A 19,276-nucleotide genomic window follows, 5' to 3' on the forward strand; every position below is an offset into this window, starting at 1 on the left:
TATTATTCTTGTTTATTTTATCACATTTTCTTTTCCATATTTATTCAATTCTATTATGGATTCGTCCGGACGGTGCATAGTTTCTTCTTCGATTCCCATCATTCCATCCCCCCTACACAGTGCGATCCCATTCTCCTCTACGACTTCTCCTCCAGTTGCTTCAAGGCTCATACTCCTTGTGGAAGGAGACCAACCGGCCAGTGACTTAGTCCTCCCACTACGGAGCACTATAGTTTAGGTACCTCGACTAAACCCCCCGTAACTTCAGCAGGAATGGCCGGTTCCTGTGATTGGCATCCCCAGTGGGCCCTCCCCACCCCCCTAAGCCCAAGTTGATGCTGAACGTCCCGAGGCGACGGGCTTGACCTGGTTCAAACCCCGAGACGGGCGTATGAACGGTATTCTTCATCTGATGGTGCCTAGGTACATAGCGACCTAGGGACGCAGCACTCAATCCTTATCGGGGTAGGTAGGGAAGTAGGGGGGTACGAGTCTACCAGGTAGATATAGAGGCAGAGGACAACGTCTCCTCCATGCTCATCTCCCTGACCATGATGCCTCTGATGACTGCAGCCGATCTTACGCCCCTAGACCACCGCCATTCAGGAGGAGAACTGACTCGCCCCGTCTTGCCGCCAGCAAACTCTCGCCGTCCACCCTGCCACATGGCATCAGGCAATGATTCGATCGACCGGCCCATCCGGCCATCTTCATTCCCTTCACGCCAGACTCTTTCTCCTTCGGCCAGGAGATCGATGCGCGATCGGCCCCTATTGCGTCCGCCAGTCTCTCCTCCACGAGCCGTGCATGGATGGATCCATCCGCTACACAATCCAGTTGTTCCTATCTAACCGTCAACCTGCCAGAACTCCTTCCGACAACATCCAGAGTGATCCGACATCCATCATCGACCGCGTGCTCTCCCCCGCTTTCGCTTCCCCTAGACGAAAAATCATGAACTCGTCTGCAGTCGCTAATGCACCCTCGCGACCAGGGGGTTTTTCCAGGGGCCAGCCCTCGAAAAAGCAATCTCCCCATAGCCGCGAACTCCTCGCTCTCGCTGACAGATCTTCCGTCAGATCCGCCGTGACCGTAGTGCAGAATCCATCGTCATTGGAATGTATGCGTAGCTAGGCATCAGATCCTCCCGAGTTCGTATCCCTCCATCGTCCTCCGTAGAATCCTTTCTCGTTTTCTTTTTTCTACTCCGCTTGGTCCACCTCCAGTGGTATGTACCTATCCCGATGTATTATTTTGTATGCAATACAGTACGTCGGCGACGATTACAATAGGTAGTCATGGCAAATTCGCGCCGACACGACCAGGGTCACTGCGCAAGTTGCCACTTTCGTCCGTGCATGCGGCACGCCACGATGGAAACCACCGACCACCACAGAACGCAAGTGTAACGGGCTCCTGCAAGCCCCGGTGTCTGTGTCGCCCGCCAGCCAGCCAAAGAGCATACATACATACAGATTGCATGGTTGTTCTCCCGCCCCATGCAGCTTGACGCCAGAACATCGGAGGAAATCTACCTACCGGGTTAAATCGCGGTGCTATCCCCACCCGTTGGCGGTCCGTGGCCTGACTGCGGTTTCAGGTGTCCGTCACCCTCCCGGAGGAAGCGCCGGGCATACCGTTCCGGCAGAGAGATCGCGATATCGCGTCAGCGTTTCAGAATACAAGATGCACTCCGTAAGAAGGCCAGAAGGCTGCTGCGTAGGTACGCAGATATACATCCGTTTCGACTAGTGAAAACGGAAATCTCATCCTGCGGACCTATCCTCGATGCGTTCCGTCCGTCATCTCCACCGGTGGAGTTCCCAATACCAGGCGCAGACGCGGTGGTCAATGCCCGGACGAGTGGCCGGGTTATTGGGTCCGGCCTGTAGGTGACTGGAGCCGTGTCGTCAGCCTGCGCCTATCGTCTGCGGTATCGTGGACACTAGGGATTTGAACTGTCCGATCTCCGGGATCCCAAGTGGACCCAATCACATTCATCCCCCCGACTCGCCGGGACTGGACATCCCAGCCTGTACCCATGCAGCAGTCGCCAGGCGCGAACACGTCCCTCCCTGAACGAGTCCCGCCATATGGCGACGCTGCTCCACTATGGGGCCTCCGTATGGCGCTAGTAATCATCCTCCGATTGGCATGGCTCTAGTCGCCTTCCTTCGTGGGCTTCGTCCGATCCATGGACTATCACCAGCGGACAGGGGTCAACATGGTAAAACGCACTAATCAGGTGGGTTGATCGTGTTGATCGCGTTCGTGCTATCTCGGCTGGAGCCTTCATTTATCGCCGTTGGGGGCAGGCTTTGATGATAGTAGAAGTATACCTAAAATTCGACAGGATTGTGCTACGAAGGGACCGTATGTTATTATTGAATCTTTACCTATCTACAATGTAGTCGCTAGTTTGGATTTTGTCCTGTGAGGACGGTGTAGTTTTCAGTAGTGACCCGGCCATTATATATATTCACCATTATCTCTCTTGTCAGCCACATCATAACAGTTTATTAAACGTTTACTCTTACAATGTCTGGCATTATATATCGATGGATTCTCTCACCCTGTACCGTAGATATTTCTGGTGTATCTAACTACTATTGTTCACAATACCTAGATGCCAACCGTAGTCTATGTGACAGTTTCGAAGACCGCCAATCAAACACTGAATATAATGTAGAAAAAGGAAACATAAAGTAGATTTAAGTTTGGCATGAACTGAGCCTAACTATTCACACTATGTATCTGACAATGCAGAACACTCAGCACGATGATGACAAGGGGATTAAGAGCAACTTCGAAAATCAAAGGGAACAACCTTCAGAGGTCCTATAAGCGGTAAAAAAACATCTTCAAAATGATACATAGGTGGTCCATTGTGTTTTTTTATAATTCCCATCCGGGAGAACGAAACGAGCAAAACGATGTCGTAGACGGAATGTCCAGATCTTTGACCGGCCTAACACAGGCTCATCTGGTTCCTCTGGGAGACATATCAAGGGAACTCGTTTTGGAGCTGGACCGGAGGAAACGTCAAGCTCTGATGATGCTTAAGCTCCCGCTGCAGACAGCCCTTGCTTCCACCGTAAGTACGCTTCAAGTTGATCATACACCGGTACTAAACATCTAGCTACTACACGTTCATACGAGATGTACCCGGAGAATGAAGCTGTGCATATTTGTAGCTGTCTACAAATAATTCCTTGGTGCGCTATATCGCTTGCTTTCATTTCATAACCTAAGTTGGGCAAGCATGTGTTCATATGGCTGAGATGTCGACTGATCAGCTGATCCTATCCAGGAGCAGTATAATAAATCCTCCTGATATGAGAGATCTGCTAAGATGCGTCAATCGAAGGTAGCCTACGAAGACTTCATCGAACACATTGTCAATGGATGCCCTTGTAGACCATAGTCATAGCATTAGATCAAGCACTGAACCAACACGCGAATGTATGAGACCGAATCTAGTCCACATCGAACGTCAGTCCATATATCATCACCAGTCATAACAATGTAACCAAAGCACACCCATGAGTCCATTAATCTTCACCCTGCAGCCGCTTCTCAATGGAGATGATGTCGTCTTCCTCGTGCACCTCCAGCACGCGCTGTACTTCGGCATTGTTGCGCATCAACTCCACGGCGCCGGCGTACTGCATGCGCATGGACGGGTTGCAGTTTTCGGGGAGGTAGTACAGAAGGACGTAAGGGACGGTGAGACGGCCGGAAGCCTGGTCGACATGGGTCAGCGGAGAAGTCGCAAGGAGGCATAGCTCTGGGGCCGGATCGTACCAGGGTCAATGGGTAACTGAGCAATATAAACCGAGGAGACGACTCGGGGAGCTCGTCGGCGAGATCCTCCATCTTCGAGTATACCTCGCCATCCTCGGGTCGGATTTCCTGGGTCTCCTTATCGATAATGTCTGACAGAGACCACGTCAACATCCATCGCGGGGAAGACAGGACGAACGAGGGGAGGGGTTCCTACAGATGATAGCCTGGGGATCTTTCGCTCTGGACGTCCCCAAACGGAACTTGCGGAGCTTCTCCTTCGTCTCCGGAGAGAAGGTATATAACCGCGACTCGGACTGGGAGCGAGGGGGAGCTCGTCAGGCACGCAATGCGGTGACCAAGGGGCGCGGGGCCGACTCACCATGATGATGTATGTGCGTGGGGGACGGACACAGGCGAAAGGAAAGAAACCGACAGGAGAGACAATCCAATGCGAATCAAACAGAACCGGCCTGGAGAGACAGAGTCCGCATCTGCAGTGTCGCGTGGGGGGAGAAATTCGAAACGAGTGAGGAGAAGAAATGCGGATTCCCCACCATCGATCAAGTCACGCACCTGCACTTCCTGCTTCCACCCGCACTGCCTCTCCCTCTCCCTCTCCCTCTCTCTCTCTCTCCCTCTCTTCCTCCTCTCTCACCTCCTCCCTCTCCCATTCTCCCCATGTTCTCTCGCCTCTCCCAGCTCACCCGTCACCTCACCCGTCCTTCAATCACCCCCCTCGCCGCTGCGTCTTCCCTCGCCCCTCCCCGGTCTCCCCTATCTCAAGCCGCACCCCCCAGGATGACATCATCCGCGGTGGAAAACAGTCGGAAGACGATACACACGGCGGCGTGTCTAATCATCGGTGACGAGGTGCTCGGGGGCAAGGTACGTCGAAGCAGCCAGCGCTCCCTTGCGCCTGACGACTGACTGACCGTTCCAACCCCTTCCCCAGACAATCGACACCAATTCCGCCTTCTTCGCCAAATACTGCTTCTCCCTCGGCATCCAGCTCAAGCGCGTGGAGGTCATCGCCGACGATGAGAGCGAGATCATCGAAGCGGTCCGCCGCATGAGCGACAACTACGATTTCGTCGTGACCAGCGGCGGCATTGGGCCAACGTCCGTACCCCAACCCAGCCCATATAACTAACCCTGGACAAAAAACCAAACTAACACACCGACCCCCCCAGCCACGACGACATCACCTACGAATCGATCGCCAAAGCCTTCGGTCTGAAACTCCAACTGCACCAACCAGCCTTCGAGCGCATGAAGAAACTCTCCAAGCCCCACCCCATGCAGCCCAAGTTCGACTGGGACACGCCGTCGCCGGGGCTGACGGCAAAGCTGCGCATGGTCGAGCTGCCGCACGACGAGCGCCTTCCCGCCGACCAACAGGCCATCTTCGTCGCCGACGACATGTGGGTGCCCATCGCCGTCGTCAATGGCAACGTGCACATCCTCCCCGGCGTGCCGCGCCTGTTCGAGCGCCTCCTCGAAAGCCTCAAGCCCGCCCTGCTGCCCCGCCTGACCAACCCCGACGGCAAGGGCATCCACCGCTACCTGTTCAGCACCCCGCTGCCCGAGTCCGCCGTCGCCCCGTACCTCACCGACCTGGCCTCCCGCGCGAACCCGCGCGGCATCAAGGTCGGCAGCTACCCGCGCTGGGGAAAGAAACGCAACACCGTGACGTTGGTCGGGACCGACCAGGACGTGCTGGATTCGCTGGTCGCCGAGGTCGAGCAGAATGTCCAGGGGAAGCGGGTCGCCCAGGAGGACGAGCTGGACCCTCCCTCCGACGGGGAGTAGATGTATTTTTTCCCCCCCTCGTTCTTGAGTTTTCTCGTGCGCTTGTGTATATTGCATGTTAGATACATACCTGGATATGTACAATGCGGTGATATGAACTGTCTCTGCCGTCGCCTGCGTCAGTAGGTACGGTACGGTACCTGCGAGCGAGGCCATGTCATACGATATGGCGGGCCAGTCTCCATCGAGCCCATCTAGACCAAAACAAACAGTCACAAGTGAACCGTGGCAATAGCATGTACCTATATAACCGGACAGATCTATTGACAGGCTCGGTCCTCGTTCCGCCTCAGAACCAAGGTCATCAAGAACAATCTTTCAAGAAACCAAACAAAACAGAGGAACAAAGGGGGAATCGAACAGTCATGACGACGATGACAGTGTGGGGATAAGAACAGGCAGACATCATGTAGTAGCGAGTCTCGTATGGGGGGGTTGGTATAAAAGTCACAATCCAAAACGCATCGATGTGCTCTCCGCGGCGTCAGGGAGGCCCGCCGGGCGGCTGTCTTCAGGTCGGATATAAATATGGGTTGTTTTTTTTTTCTGCCTTTTTTTCCTTTTCTGTTTTCCAATCTTTTCGGCTGACGTCTGGCGCGTGGTATATCTCGCCGGCTGCAATTACATAACAATACATTTGCCGCAGCATCCCGCGTTGTCGCCGGGCTCGCTGACATCCATCTTGCCCTCGGGGGCACGGGAGCCGAACGCACCAGAGCCGGAGGGGTAGGAGGACATTTCCTTGTTGTAGCGGCGGATCTCGCGGACGAGGTCGTAGAAGGCGTTTTCGACGTTGATGCGAGATTTGGCGGAGGTTTCGATGAACTTGCAGCCGAACTGCCGGGCGAGGGCCTCACCCTCTGCAGGGGACGGTCAGTAGTCGTTCCATTTCAGCAAAGGGGGAAAAAAGGGGGGGGGGGGGGAAGGAGATGGGGGTAACGCACCTTGCTCTGTGACGGCGCGCTCCTTTTCCAGATCACACTTGTTCCCGACGACGATGATGGGGAAGTAGTCCTTGTCCTTGACGCGGAGAATCTGTTGTTGGAAGGTCATGATTTCTTCGAAGGACTGACGCGACGTTATCGAGTAGACGAGCAGGAAGCCCTCGCCGGTGCGCATGTACTGTTCCCGCATTGCCGAGTACTCCTCCTGGCCGGCCGTATCTAGGACATCCAACAGGGCGACCTCATCGTCGATGACGCACTGCTTGCGGTAGGAATCTGCGAGGGTCAGGTTTCCGTTCTTCTTTTGCCTCTTCGTCCGGCTCTAGCGTGGTTGGTCGCGCGCACCTTCAATCGTTGGGTCATATTCGTCGACGAAATGGCTCTGGATCAATTGGATCGTCAAGCAGGACTTTCCGACGCCACCACCACCGACAACCACCAGTTTGTATTCTCTCAGGAACTGCAGAGGGAAACCATGAGCGATCCATTGTTGAATTTGGGATGCTGGGGGGAAAAATCAATTCGGGAGACCGGGAGGATGAAAGGCCGAATGGAGGACGAGTAAGGGGGGTGTGGAGGACAGGAAGAGGGAGAGCGTTAGGACGTTACCTTGGAAGCCATGACGGCGGGATCTGAAGAGGAACGAAGCGTGGGAGGGGAAAGGAAGAAGGAAGGAAGGGGATGAAGCTATCCCAACAGCGAATTTCTTTTTTGGTAGGGTCCAGGTCCGTCGGCAGGCGGGAGATTTTGCGTGAAAACAGAGACGCCTAAGGGCAGGCAGTCCACAGCAACGGCGGGTCTAGCGACTTAGGCCAAGCTTAAGATGTGGGAGGATCAGGGGGGTGTTCGTGGAACACGTCTCAGGCAGGTGAGGTGGTCGAAGGGGAGGAAAATTCGACAAACACCTGATGTGGAAGATTGAAAAGGTGACTCTCTATCCAATTTCGAGGCGAGATGAGAGAAAGAGAGAGGAGGAAGAGAGGGAGGGCGAGGAAGACGATGTTGAGGGGAAGGGGGAATTGATGATTCAGGAGAGTTTAGAGCAACGAGGAGGTCGGAGAAAGTGGGGAGACAGTCGGGCGTCTTTTCTTTTTTCTTCTTTTTTACTTGTTGTTGTTGTTGTTGTTGTTGTTATTATTATTATTATTATTATTATTTACTTTTATTATGATCTTTACGGCCTTCGCAATCAGGAGACGGCATCAATCTAATAAATCAAACAATAATTCCCAATCTTCCACAATGGTTGCGTTCGCAATCGTGGAAGTGCGTGGTCTTAACCCGGCTGGGATCGTTCATACTAGGGTCCGCAGTACGCAGCACGCAGGATGTCTCAACCCATTAATCTACCCATTATTACTATCCGTACTATTAGCTCGTTGCTATCTCCAAACCCCAACCCCTTACCCCTAGACAAAGGGTCTTCGGAGGTATACGCAATACTGCAAACCACTGACTGAACACTTCCTACTTCTCACCAATCACCGCCACAGAAGCAACCTTTTCAGTCTTCCATGCAGGGGAATCTTCCCAATCACATCCCCCGGAGGGCGTCTCCGGAGTGCTTTCTGAGCTTCCCAATAGGGAACGGTGCAGACGTTCCAACAACCAGGATCGATCTGTTCCGTTGTGCCAGAGACCCCATGGTGGTCGTCCACCGACGGAGCTTCATGGAGGTCCGCGACCGTTACGATTCGCGTGCTTCCAGAAGCCTTCTCAGCCTTAGTACAGAGTATAGGGCCGCCTACTCAAACCTGACAGGCCGTCCTACATCGCCCTGAACATGGGCTCCTCCGCTCCGAGTCGCGAGCATTCTTCGCTTTGGGGCTAGTCTGCCTAGATTGTGATCGAGGGCCCAGATGGGGCGCTCCCCACGCCTCCACTTTGCAACCATGATACCGGTGGTCTGTGGTCTGAGCCCGTGTACGGAGGAGCCCGAAACAGTTCCTGGGAACATCAAAGCCATAAGAGGCTCTGCATGCAAAAACAAGCCATCCTGGGCTTCGACGTCATGGCTAGGGGTCTCCTCCGCATTGGTGGATGGAAGAAAACAACCACATCCCCAACCTCCCTCCATGTCCATCCCCGCAGGTTTCCATCTGCCGTGCAGAACGATAGTCCGTCTTCCGTGTGTGTCTTGCATCGTCCCATCCACCGGTCTTCCTCCTTCCGGACTGCTGTACTGCGTATCGCCGGGTTGATCCTGTGCTTTCCGTTTACCCTAGCTCGAGGTAGACGTCATCTTCCATGAACAACCGCAGCTGGTCGCTTCAGAGAGATTAATCGATATTAACCCCCATCCCCGAACCTTCCTCGTCGGGACGGGGATCAGAAAACCCTATCCGGTCAGGGAACAACAACGCCGATCCCAGCGTCCTGGTGAACGCACGTTGGACGTCAATGGGTGCGCCCTCCGGAGGTGTCACATCATGCTCCATGCGTAACTTTCTATATGTCCACCTCATCGGTCGACTGCCAAATGTCAACTATACCTGTCCGAATCCTGTCCCTCTTTGACGCGGTCCATCCAAGGAATCAATGGATTAATGCGAGGGCCGATCGCCTGGTTTGGGAAAAGCGTCGGCCCTGGGGCGCTTGACGGCCATTGGTGCGTGGTCGTACCGGCGGAGTCCGTGGACGGATCCCTCTCCTTTTTATTCCTTCTCGACGATCGTCTTCCTTCGTCTGAATCTTCAGGCTGCATGATCCAGGTCGAGCGATTAACGAATGATGTCAGATTCTATAGGCATCTGAATGCTGCCCCCAAGTGACATCATGCCTCTCGTGTTTTCTCATCCCATCTCCCGGTGTGACGGGAGATCCTGCTCAAGTGACGGTGCGTGATGGGATTTGGGCCTGAATCTGAGGAGACGCAGTGCAACATCGAGTAACAATCACTTTATTTTGCCGTCGCTGACTGGTGAGATGCCGATGGACCGATCCCCGTCCATCCTTGGTGCCGTGACAGAAACCTCGATCTTATCCCCAAACGTAACCCTATCACAAGGCGCACGAAGCCCATGGTTTTTAGTCGGACAGCCACCGTGGCTTTGGTGGAGCCGGTCTCTCTCCGCCCCTTTTCTGGGGGGGTTATTTGTAGTCCTATGCCGTACGCTGCTACGTGTATAGACCGACATTGTTTGCTGTTGCATATCCGTCGACCAGACTGTGCATGCCACCTGTCCATGTCTACTACGAGCCCAATCGCAGGCATATTTCGACGCCAGTATTCTCCCCAGTGCTTGTGAATGTTGTCATTTACCGTCGCTTCTATGCCTATATCAACTCTAACTGCCACATTACCCTTACCTAACTAAGCCTTCTTGTGCAGAGCCGTCGGCGAAGCCTATCAAATCGTCAGGGGCAGTCCATGTGAATCCCGCGCGCCCGCGGGCGGGAAAGGGACACGAAACACGTGCGCACTCACCTGGTGGCTGGGGAAAATCAGGGTATCCGCAATGACCACGTTCTCTCGGCGGCCCGCCGCAAAGACAATGACCTCGGCGATGTCATCGGGGGTCAGCGGCTCGCAGTTCCTGCAGCTACTCGTCAGCCCTGTTCAGATCGACTCGACAGTAGGGAGTAAGGGGCCTTACGCGTAGACAGCGTCAGCCTTGGACTTGTCACCGTAGAACCGCACCACCGAGAACTCCGTCTCCACCTGGCCGGGGTCGATCTCGATGATGCGAATTCTCGTCGCGATCAGCTCCTTCCGCAGGGCGTCCGTGAACGACTTGACCGCGGCCTTGCTGGCACAGTAGATACTGCCCCCGACGTAGGCCTCGCGGCCGGCAATGCTCCCGATGTTGATGATATCGCCGCGTCCGCCGTCGGGTCTCTGCTTGAAGATGGGGAGGATCGCCTGCGTCATGCCGATCAGACCGTTGACGTTCGTCTGGAACATGACGTTGATATCCTCGGGGTCGATCTCAGGTGCCTTTGCAACGCCCTTGACCAGACCACTGCCGTTATCAACAAGTCAGCTCTGCACAATTGGACCGGATAAGACACACCTTGCCTTGGGGAAGAGCACTGAGGAGACTCACGCGTTGTTCACCAGGATATCAATGTCGCGGAACTCGGCCGGCAGCGACGGCACAAACTTCTGGACCTGCGCGGGGTCGCTCACGTCCAGCTGCACAGGCAGAGTCTTCACACCGTCGCCGACCTCCTCCTTGATCTCCTGCGCGAGCTGGTTCAAGGAGTCTAGCCGACGGGCCGTCACAACGAGCTTGAGGTTCTTAGGCGCCGTCCGGGCGAATTCCTTCGCCGTGCTGCGGCCGATGCCCGACGAGGCGCCGGTGATGACGACGGTCTTGCCTTCGAGGCGCTTGGCCATTGCGGACGCCATGGTGCGTTTCAGAGCGGAGGGTTGCACGAGGGGGTGGAATGGGGTTGGGCGAGAGAGCGCGGAGACGAAGGTCGGAGACGGCGAGGTGAGACGTCGTAGGAAACCAATGGAGCTCCGGTATGCTGGAAAATGCTTCATACGTTTCTTTCGATTGTTGTTGACTGGATGGGGAGAGAATGGACGGAATGGAGGGGGTCAACAAGCCCTTATACGGAGCACGATAAGGTGTGCGGGGAAGGGGCGATTCCGTGATTCGGCATCGGAGGCGGGGCGAACGCCGGTTGAAGGTTTGGCCGATCGGATAAAAGTCCGATAGCATCATCCTCACTACTGTTGTTTACTCAACTATCAAGTACGCAGTATCTACGCAGTATATCCGTTAAAGGCTTCCCGTGGACAGATATACTGAGCCATGTGTATGCAGACGAAATATTAAACAACTTCCTCTGCCGCAATCAAACAATCAATGGGGATCTCCCGCACACTAAACAATACCCTCTCATGACTTACCCGTCACTTCCGCTATGGAAAAGGTCTCAACGGAAAAGACTGCTCATCCGTCACTGCCGTTCCTATGCCCAATGGCCGGACTCTGTCTACTCTTCCGGCAGCCTACCCATGCTGAGTTGACTTCCCTACCCGAGCAAGAGCCGAGTGTAGTCCATTCAAACCCAGAATCAACGATGCTATCAAAGCGGCCAACAGCCGCGAGGTCTGGCGTATCACCGAAAGAACTATGTATAGTCCATCTTCCTGAATTGTGTTGGCCCCCCCAACCACCCCAGTAGGGACAGAGGAGAAGGAATCGTTAGTCTCAGGCGCAACAGCTTTTGTTTCGGTCCGGTCATCTGGTTCATTCGGAATTTCCGACCCGACCAGCGTGGAGCTGGAACTGTCTGCTGTCTGCGTGGACATGACCGAGCTGCTTTTCGGCCCCGTAGATACACTAGGTGGCTCCTGTTCCTGCCCAGTCAGCTGCCGTGCGAGCGCGAGCAAAGCCTCATTGGGAAGGTTCCTGGCGCCGGATTCTGGGTTATAATCCCCGCCCTGAACGTCATCGGTCAAGTTCGGAGGCCTGGGGTCGGATACCTCTGTGAGGGCTTAGTGGACGCGTTCGAAGACGGCCGTGGTCTCGTGAACTTACCAACCACTGGATGCAGGTTTTCTTCGATCAGAGCCTGGTTTAGATTCCTAGCCAGCTGGGCGAACATTGGATCTGCTACTTTGTTGCGGAGAGGATCGATCCTGGCTCTGGTTAATGTCCCCCGATGCCGCGGCGGACAAACCAGAAGTTGCCGGAGTCGGCGGTGCCATCGTTGCATTTTAACCTCAATCTGCAGGTCCAGGTAGAAGGGCCTGGGATCATGGTGAAAGGCAAGTGCGGTGTGCACGACCGGGTGATGCACAGCCTGTCGCTCCAATTCGTTTTCCTCCAAATGCCAAACAAGCTGTCGATACTGACTCCTACGGGAACATATGTGACTCCTTCGAGAATATATGTCGTCGGACGAGTCGGCCACAAACCTCATCCCGGTGAATTTCCATCGCGAGGCATAGCTGACTTCAGAATTTCTTGACATGCCAATTCCTTCGACGCTGGCATGGGCGGCTCCAATTTTGGGATTAGCCTCGAAGGTTTTGGACACTTGTCGCTCCCTTTTTTCACCACTCAGAGTCTGCGGGCCAAAGAACTCGGTTACTTCTAGGTTTGAGACAGCAAATCTTAGATTCTGACTGTCGTGAAAGTTCATGGTGACGGTTGCTTGTGCTAGCTTGCAGTCGGCAGGTTGGTGAAAGGTCAGATCTAGGTACATCAAGCCGGAATCCTGGTCACGGAGCTGCCCCCAACGCATCTTGGACATGAGAAAGCAACAATCGACCCGGACTTTTCCAACCTTGAGATCACAGAGACTCGCACTCGACTGCGTCTGGCATACGTCGACATATTTAAATGGCTTGACTGAAGGGGCTGACGAGAGGGAAGGCATCGTCTTTCCAATTCTTGCCAATACACGGGTGGACTGTGGATGACCTTTGAGTGGAGGCTAGAGAGGGGTTGTTTCGAAAAGGTCTCAATCACTCATCTTCTTTTCTTTTCTTTTTTGGGGAGGTGTCAGCCTGGAATAGTGTGGCTTTGCTACAGCGCTTCGTTGCCCCCTCTTATTTGCGCTGCTTATGCGTGCGGCGTGCCTTGGAGAGCCTGTACCCCTCCCTCATCAACCCAAATCTCAGTTGAAGGATAATCAGAATATTGTCTTTCACCAGAAGCTGTCATGGTTTTCACTATTACAATAGACAGCGACCATCAAGATTTAGACAGCTCCTTGGAAGAAGACGATTCGTCCGGGGTCCTAGTCGAGCCACGGTCCGACGCGGGGAGCCACGTATCTGAGGACCCGTATGAAGGGTGGGCGGGAAAACACTATGCGGATGAGCTGAAGCCTAGTGATTCAGCTAGGAAACCGCGAAGAAGGGAAGGGCATAGGGCGAGAGGAAGAAGAGTACCGAGTCCAGAATCGGTCGAATCCGCGTCCAGTTATATTGACGACAATGGGTTGATCTGCTCCGGTGACAAAGACAAAGACATTACCGTGCACCTCGACCTGGATGCAAGCCTGGATATAAACCATGATATAGAGCGTCTGGCTCGTCTGTGCCGACTGGGGCATTTCAGCCAGGCGGCTATGCTATTTGAGGAACGCCTCGCCCCTCATGTCGATTTCTTTCCTGTCGTGGCCGAATACGCAGACCTTCTGCTGGAGCAAGAAGACTACGGGCATCTCCATAAATTCATTTCCAGTCGTCTGCTTGATCCTCACGTCAAGTTTTCCGATGAGGAGGTTCTTTTACTGAAACTTCTAAAATCTCTCGCCGAGATCCATACCAGAGGAGCACTGATACCAGCCTTGGAGATGACAATAGAGGTGCAGGGACGTTTCGGAAGCCAGTCCTGCAAACATACCCCATGGTCAAGACGCACTACAGGGTCCCGTGTATGTTGCTGAAGCAGACTATTGAACATGGCTCATGCTTTCTTAGATACAATTAATGGAGGCCTGTGTGCGCATCATCGCATATGCAGCCCTACACTCAAACTTCTTGGAGAATGGACGTTTTCATACTCTCTTGTACTGGTCATTTTGCAATGAGGGAGTAGTATGGGCGGATGACAATAGCGACAATCACTATCGGCGACATTTCCGTCGCACCGAATCTCGACCGAATGTTCACGCACCCGTAACGCCGTCTAACCCCAAACCAGAATCTGCTGGTCACAACGCCCCATTCGGACCAGCTGCGCCTCGGCGAAATCATCCTCAGTTTGGTGATTGGTATCGTTTCCTGGTCCAAGAAGGTCATCTGTGGGAATCGCATCGGATACTACGGTCCATGTTGCCTTTGTTTGGGTGCAGTAACGGGCATTACATCGCCGATGGTGCTTTCGAAGAATTTTTCCAGATCAACGAGATAACAAAGGCCGGCGATGTCTTTCTTCAGCCTGAAGGGGCTTGGATGGATGACGAGCAGGTTCTCTTGACAGAGTTCGCAAATGCATCTCTGCTTGCGGGTTTCCTAAACGCTGACTCTACTCTCGAGACCGTCCGTACAACCCATAGCCAATTCTACAAAAAGTCGCATTCTTTGGCATCGAACATACTCTCAAGACATCCACATTTAGTCAACAGCCGGCCATATTTGAATTGGATGCTGTTAGAAAGTGCTCGGGAGTTAGCTGCCCGCCGACTACAATTGCCAGTCGCTCAGCAACGGCCGATTCTGGAGATAGGGTCTCACGGTGTTTTCAGTAGGGTGCAATCTCTTCAGCAGAGAATCCCATCCATCGCAGAGGAAGCAGAAGTAACACAGACATCCACTTCCTTGCTGCTTAGGAACCTTGAGATTGTTTCTGCAAGCGCCAAGGAGCTCGGTGATTATCATCTTGAGAAGTTGGTGCTTCAGAAAGTCTGCCAACACACGCGCGACTTTAGTCAAAGCTTCCAGGCGGTACAGACTCTGGCCCGTTTACATCACGACACATTGCAAGATGCTCCAGGGTATCTACAGAGCTTGATTGACGAATATTTGCTGCTTGATTCTGCCAATTCTACCGGTCGTGACGAGATGCGCAAAGATCTTCACCGTCGTCTAACTGAATTTAACGGCTCCTTCCCTTTTCGCTACGATCACATCACAACCGTACATCACAACCCGGCTATTCTCTTATTTGACAACCCACTATTGAAGTGGATGGAAAGAAGGGTTTCATACCTCCTCCTGAAAGGCTTGAGTCGGGATGTAGAAGCCGAATTAGCGAGGGCGCAACTGCCAAATATCGAAGGATATCTTCCAAAACAGGTTCTCTCCCAGTTGAACTACCCATTCACGCAACGCGAGCACAACAACCATAGTGGTACAGCACAAAGACGAACTTTCATGACGGCAGGGCATCAAAGCCACCCTCTCGCCCCTCCTGCTCCTTGGTTGCCGGCTTCGGGACCAATTAACCCAATTGTAGCACCTCGTGTGATCTTACCGGAAAGCCATCGTAATGAGGCCACGAATGATAACACAGTGGCAGAGTTGGAGAAACTGATACTGCAAAACCGGAAAAAGAGGAACGTCAAAAGGGAGATGGTCACCAAGCTGGAGAGGGAGGAAGAAAAGGCTAAGGAGCAGGAGCGACAGATGTACGAAAAACGTATTTATGAGTCCGAGAGAAGGCGCAGAATCGCAGAGGAAAGGGCAAGGACCGCCGAGGCAGCAAGGCAAAACCTGCTTGGGAGGGAACAGCAGCTGCTTACACTGAAGGATCCGGTGGGCAGAACGTTTGTATTTCCCTTTGATCAGTGTCGTACCTTTACGGTGAGTTGCTCTGTTACGTCTCAGGGAACAGAACTGATTTGTTTTCTCTCAGACAACCAAGGAGCTGATGCAGCAAGTCTTTCTTGATGACGCCATTCTTTCGCCCCATATTTCCCAGGGGGATTATGAGTTTACTGGTCCTCACGACAGTCCAATATCTCCAGAAGATTGGGAATCGGTTGTTCAACCGGGTTGGACGATCACGATGCACTTCAAGTCCGATCCAGAGCAGAAGTTGTCTCAGACACCAAAAAAAGGGGGGCTTGGAGTCTAACAGAATGGAGAATACAGGACAGAAATCGACTGATGAGGGTGTTGTGAAATCCGTCGATATTGAGGAGTCAAGTAGTGAGCAAGGTACAAGTGCTGGAGTTGATGATGGAGAAGATTGACCGGCAGCCTCCTTGTGGTTAATACTACCGGAGCAACGCTTTCCACCAGGTTTCCTCTGCTCTCAAGGTATATATTTGTCCAAGTCATTGACCTTGAGGCCGTGGACTGGTTGGGTCTCCGTAGCCATGGAAACTCTATCATTGACTATAGTGCAGCTACCATTTGATGGGAGTTTATCGTTCCATTATGAAGTAGGTATAAGCCCGTCAAGCCAGTGACCCACAGATTTCACACGTTTGATAATCACTCTTATATGGGCCGAGCCGCAACATCCAAAACGATAGAAGAATGGAGCAAGGATAATTATAGCTAGGTGTGACTATTTTAAGCCGAGGTAGTACAGTACTCATCAAAGTAGGAGGAGCCCTATAGAAGAAAGTACGAGTCGAGAGCTTCTATACTACGCTAGACGGGTAAGTAGTGGGTACATGAAAAGGGCGATAATCAGCTAGACCTATACAATATACGACGATATCAAGATGAGAACGAAGATAGACGTACTCTCTAAACATAAAGGGTCGAGAAAGGTTGTGGCAATGCAATATGCCTCATCCGTCTTTCATTGTTGACATTGTGTAGAAATAGATCTTTGCAGAAGCCCGTCCTCATAACTCGCAATACCACTTTGAAAGACCTCTGAGTAGCTTCCATTCTGTCTTCGAACAAAACACATTCGCCGCCTTTCAAGTCGAAAGAGAAAACTTCCGTGCATTACCCGTCATGATGCGGAAAGTGACGCTCCGCGACGTAATCCTTTGTTAGATGCCTGTCTACCCAGAACAACGACCTCTTAACAAAGCCCATTGTCGGAACTTATCTTTATACGTTCACACTTAGCAACATTCTCCGTTACTCTTGTGATTCCCCTTGTTCATAGGATATATAATTCCCTTGTGTATTCTCGCGCCGTCTGAATCATCTTAAGTCTCTCAAGATGCACTTCTGCTATTGAGTACTGTGTTGATGTCCCTGGTAAGAGCTAGCAAGCACCTTCTGGCCTGCCTCCATTCATAACCATCCTTTATATATACTACAGACCTACAAAGAGACCCTTCATCAAAGAGGCTCCACAAGCCTTATACTGTTTGCTACTGTCGCCAACATGGACGCTCATTATACCAGCCTTTCACAAGAAGTATGTCAGGATTCCACTGCCAACATTCACCCGACCTGGACACTAACTCCCGTTGGATATCAGGCGCTCGATGGTCTCCTCAGGCCAGCCGAGCACTTTAACTGGGCAGACGAGGTTGAAGAGACCCTCGAAGTCCCCGAGCCTGTCTCACCCCTCCTTCCCAGCACCGCATCACTCGCCTCATCCCTTTCGTCGAGCGTCTCAGAAACTCTGGATGATATATGGTCAGAGGAAGAAGACTCATCATTCGCGGCCAGTGTCTCATCATTCCCGGAAACCGACTCCGAGTATAGCGCCGAGTATGAGCTCGAAAACCACGTCCGTGAAGCCATCACCACAGATGTCTGCCTGGAATTTGACGTCCGCAATCAATGCATGCAAGCGGCCGCAAAGGATGGCGAGCAAGTCCATCATTTTAACTGGTTCGGGCAGGCAGTCCCTCAGCATAGTGGGACGCCGGCCGCGGTTTCCCTCATGTTTATCCTGGCTATCCCGAGAGTCCCCCACGCGCATAAAGACTCGCTTCGTTTCTGGTGCATCTTCAACCAGGCGAAAACTTACGTCGACCCGGTTGTCGTGTGTCTAGAAGACAGCAACGGAACCCGAGGTCTTTTCCAACGCGGCCGCGATCTCGTCGATTGGGCCACCGGTCGTACCTACAAGTTCTATACCGGCCACGGATCGTGGACCCAGGATGACCGCGAGCGAGCCGACGAGACGGTAGAAGATATTGGCGATGTCGATCTGTATACGTCCGGAAATATCGCGGCGGCCAACGGGTTCGTGCGGCTGTCGACCATGCGCAGTAGACAGCAATGGAAGCACGAATTCGACTACAACTATAACTTCCTGCAATTTAGGACCGCATCTTCAAGGTCCACCAGAGGATGCCGCAATGGGCGTAAGACCTTCACAGCTTCGCCGCTACGGCAAGTGATGACAGTGGAGGAGGACAAGACAGGGCAGGTTGCCGGTGATGAGTCTCTGCGGTGGTCTCCAGCGCAAGATTCTGTGCCCGCCCGCCAAGAACTCGATACTGTGAAGGAACCGACGCCAGCCATTTCGCAGCCCGAGGGAACGCAACGCAGCTCTGGAGCATCCAGACTATCCATCGACTGTCCTTATTCGAAACAGCTTTTGAAGGCCGAGAGTTCGGATCCGAACCCCAGATCCGAAGGCTTCAAGCCAATTCTCCGTGTCGTTGACGAGGTTGAAGAGTCAGTGATCGAAGAGACCCATGAGTCTGACAGCACCACGGCTCCTACTATGTCAAACGACGGGCTCAAGGACTGTTCTGGTCCTCGCCCTCAAAAGCTCCCTCCACCAAGATCGAACGCCTCATCCAGGGGACTGCGCAAGGCGAAGGCCAAATGGAGGAAGTTCAAGGAAGGGTCTTGGACCCGTCTCCGGGATAAGGCCCGGAGGCTTTTGAAACCAAAGGGTACGTTTGAGTCTCCCCAGTCGATTGATCCAACCCACCACGAGCCCCCATTGTATGCCCCGGGCCAAAGTGTGACAAAGTACGTCTCGTTTCCAGCGCCATACTTTGGCCGGCGGCATTCAGCCAAGATGCTCTTCCCCTGTTATCGAAAGAAGATTCGACGTGGAGAGCTGTTCGAGCACCTAACCCCGGATGCTTGTTGGGACTTTGCTAACCGATTGGATGGTACTAGGGCATAAGAAGCAGACGCCCAACGGCTGGTCGGATCCTGCGGCACAAAATGTGGGGTTGCCTCGTTTTCCTTAATTTCCTTGTACGGAGTACAGATAGTGCGGTGTATATTAAACAACTGGGTGACTTCACACCTGTAATGGGCCGGAATAGGCTCATTCGGTTGTCACTATGGGTGCTGGCGCCCCCTGCTAGATAGATTCGGTTTGTTAAATAGCATGAGATAATGGATCCTCTACCGGGTGCATGTCTTATCTTGATAAGTTATAACACAGCGTAGAGATTCTCAACCCGTTGGGCTGATCCCCATGGACATCCACTTA

General features: G+C 53.1%; 9 protein-coding genes across 9 annotated transcripts; 5 read left to right on the top strand and 4 right to left on the bottom strand.

Annotated features, from left to right (window-relative positions):
- Nucleotides 1–560: 560 nt before the first annotated feature.
- Nucleotides 561–1,509, top strand: BDV59DRAFT_186552 (uncharacterized protein). Its single transcript, XM_073691049.1, has one exon. The coding sequence runs from the start codon at nucleotides 679–681 to the stop codon at nucleotides 1,132–1,134; it is 456 nt and encodes a 151-aa protein (XP_073544212.1). The 5' UTR covers nucleotides 561–678; the 3' UTR covers nucleotides 1,135–1,509.
- A 1,211-nt stretch (nucleotides 1,510–2,720) lies between these two features.
- Nucleotides 2,721–3,140, top strand: BDV59DRAFT_186555 (uncharacterized protein; the record flags this gene model as incomplete). Its single annotated transcript, XM_073691050.1, has 1 exon — nucleotides 2,721–3,140. Exon 1 carries the CDS (start codon nucleotides 2,867–2,869, stop codon nucleotides 3,137–3,139), a length of 273 nt encoding a protein of 90 aa, XP_073544213.1. The 5' UTR covers nucleotides 2,721–2,866.
- A 26-nt stretch (nucleotides 3,141–3,166) lies between these two features.
- On the bottom strand, nucleotides 3,167–4,356 carry BDV59DRAFT_186556 (GMF family protein). The gene is made up of 4 exons (XM_073691051.1): nucleotides 4,166–4,356; nucleotides 4,001–4,100; nucleotides 3,805–3,935; nucleotides 3,167–3,743 (listed from the first exon to the last, which is right to left on the bottom strand). The coding sequence occupies exons 1-4, from the start codon at nucleotides 4,166–4,168 to the stop codon at nucleotides 3,552–3,554; spliced, it is 426 nt and encodes a 141-aa protein (XP_073544214.1). The 5' UTR covers nucleotides 4,169–4,356; the 3' UTR covers nucleotides 3,167–3,551.
- A 108-nt stretch (nucleotides 4,357–4,464) lies between these two features.
- On the top strand, nucleotides 4,465–5,595 carry BDV59DRAFT_195708 (flavin adenine dinucleotide pyrophosphatase; the record flags this gene model as incomplete). Its single annotated transcript, XM_073692617.1, has 3 exons — nucleotides 4,465–4,671; nucleotides 4,739–4,905; nucleotides 4,977–5,595. The coding sequence occupies 3 exons, from the start codon at nucleotides 4,465–4,467 to the stop codon at nucleotides 5,593–5,595; spliced, it is 993 nt and encodes a 330-aa protein (XP_073544215.1).
- Nucleotides 5,596–5,983: 388 nt separating this feature from the next.
- Nucleotides 5,984–7,279, bottom strand: BDV59DRAFT_118181 (Ras family protein). Its single transcript, XM_073686736.1, has 4 exons — nucleotides 7,149–7,279; nucleotides 6,885–6,999; nucleotides 6,540–6,815; nucleotides 5,984–6,455 (listed from the first exon to the last, which is right to left on the bottom strand). Exons 1-4 carry the CDS (start codon nucleotides 7,158–7,160, stop codon nucleotides 6,217–6,219), a joined length of 642 nt encoding a protein of 213 aa, XP_073544216.1. The 5' UTR covers nucleotides 7,161–7,279; the 3' UTR covers nucleotides 5,984–6,216.
- A 2,492-nt stretch (nucleotides 7,280–9,771) lies between these two features.
- BDV59DRAFT_118231 (oxidoreductase, short chain dehydrogenase/reductase family) lies at nucleotides 9,772–11,162 on the bottom strand. The gene is made up of 4 exons (XM_073686737.1): nucleotides 10,586–11,162; nucleotides 10,136–10,501; nucleotides 9,967–10,075; nucleotides 9,772–9,885 (listed from the first exon to the last, which is right to left on the bottom strand). Exons 1-4 carry the CDS (start codon nucleotides 11,026–11,028, stop codon nucleotides 9,853–9,855), a joined length of 951 nt encoding a protein of 316 aa, XP_073544217.1. The 5' UTR covers nucleotides 11,029–11,162; the 3' UTR covers nucleotides 9,772–9,852.
- A 1-nt stretch (nucleotide 11,163) lies between these two features.
- BDV59DRAFT_118257 (uncharacterized protein) lies at nucleotides 11,164–13,070 on the bottom strand. The gene is made up of 2 exons (XM_073686738.1): nucleotides 12,035–13,070; nucleotides 11,164–11,981 (listed from the first exon to the last, which is right to left on the bottom strand). Exons 1-2 carry the CDS (start codon nucleotides 12,876–12,878, stop codon nucleotides 11,503–11,505), a joined length of 1,323 nt encoding a protein of 440 aa, XP_073544218.1. The 5' UTR covers nucleotides 12,879–13,070; the 3' UTR covers nucleotides 11,164–11,502.
- Nucleotides 13,071–13,090: 20 nt separating this feature from the next.
- On the top strand, nucleotides 13,091–16,027 carry BDV59DRAFT_210367 (uncharacterized protein; the record flags this gene model as incomplete). Its single annotated transcript, XM_073695585.1, has 4 exons — nucleotides 13,091–13,883; nucleotides 13,930–15,301; nucleotides 15,335–15,753; nucleotides 15,806–16,027. The coding sequence occupies exons 1-4, from the start codon at nucleotides 13,164–13,166 to the stop codon at nucleotides 16,025–16,027; spliced, it is 2,733 nt and encodes a 910-aa protein (XP_073544219.1). The 5' UTR covers nucleotides 13,091–13,163.
- Nucleotides 16,028–17,248: 1,221 nt separating this feature from the next.
- On the top strand, nucleotides 17,249–18,961 carry BDV59DRAFT_205282 (uncharacterized protein; the record flags this gene model as incomplete). Its single annotated transcript, XM_073694613.1, has 2 exons — nucleotides 17,249–17,281; nucleotides 17,345–18,961. 2 exons carry the CDS (start codon nucleotides 17,249–17,251, stop codon nucleotides 18,959–18,961), a joined length of 1,650 nt encoding a protein of 549 aa, XP_073544220.1.
- Nucleotides 18,962–19,276: the final 315 nt, after the last annotated feature.

The sequence above is a fragment of the Aspergillus ambiguus genome (genome assembly GCF_047715705.1).
Source record: "Aspergillus ambiguus strain CBS 117.58 unplaced genomic scaffold BDV59scaffold_42, whole genome shotgun sequence".
NCBI lineage: Eukaryota > Fungi > Ascomycota > Eurotiomycetes > Eurotiales > Aspergillaceae > Aspergillus > Aspergillus ambiguus.

Excerpts from the sequence above, each read along its gene's own strand:
- BDV59DRAFT_186552 (XM_073691049.1), top strand. The coding sequence starts at position 679 with ATGATTCGATCGACCGGCCCATCCGGCCATCTTCATTCCCTTCACGCC.
- BDV59DRAFT_186556 (XM_073691051.1), bottom strand. Across the intron at positions 3,936-4,000 it reads AGATCCCCAGGCTATCATCT|ACATTATCGATAAGGAGACC; the intron begins GTAGGAACCCCT and ends GGTCTCTGTCAG. Across the intron at positions 3,744-3,804 it reads TCAGTTACCCATTGACCCTG|GCTTCCGGCCGTCTCACCGT; the intron begins GTACGATCCGGC and ends CATGTCGACCAG.
- BDV59DRAFT_118181 (XM_073686736.1), bottom strand. Across the intron at positions 6,816-6,884 it reads ATATGACCCAACGATTGAAG|ATTCCTACCGCAAGCAGTGC; the intron begins GTGCGCGCGACC and ends TGACCCTCGCAG. Across the intron at positions 6,456-6,539 it reads GCGCGCCGTCACAGAGCAAG|AGGGTGAGGCCCTCGCCCGG; the intron begins GTGCGTTACCCC and ends CGTCCCCTGCAG.
- BDV59DRAFT_118231 (XM_073686737.1), bottom strand. The coding sequence starts at position 11,028 with ATGAAGCATTTTCCAGCATACCGGAGCTCCATTGGTTTCCTACGACGT. Across the intron at positions 10,502-10,585 it reads GATATCCTGGTGAACAACGC|TGGTCTGGTCAAGGGCGTTG; the intron begins GTGAGTCTCCTC and ends TGATAACGGCAG. Across the intron at positions 10,076-10,135 it reads AAGGCTGACGCTGTCTACGC|GAACTGCGAGCCGCTGACCC; the intron begins GTAAGGCCCCTT and ends GAGTAGCTGCAG.
- BDV59DRAFT_118257 (XM_073686738.1), bottom strand. The coding sequence starts at position 12,878 with ATGCCTTCCCTCTCGTCAGCCCCTTCAGTCAAGCCATTTAAATATGTC. Across the intron at positions 11,982-12,034 it reads AAACCTGCATCCAGTGGTTG|AGGTATCCGACCCCAGGCCT; the intron begins GTAAGTTCACGA and ends AAGCCCTCACAG.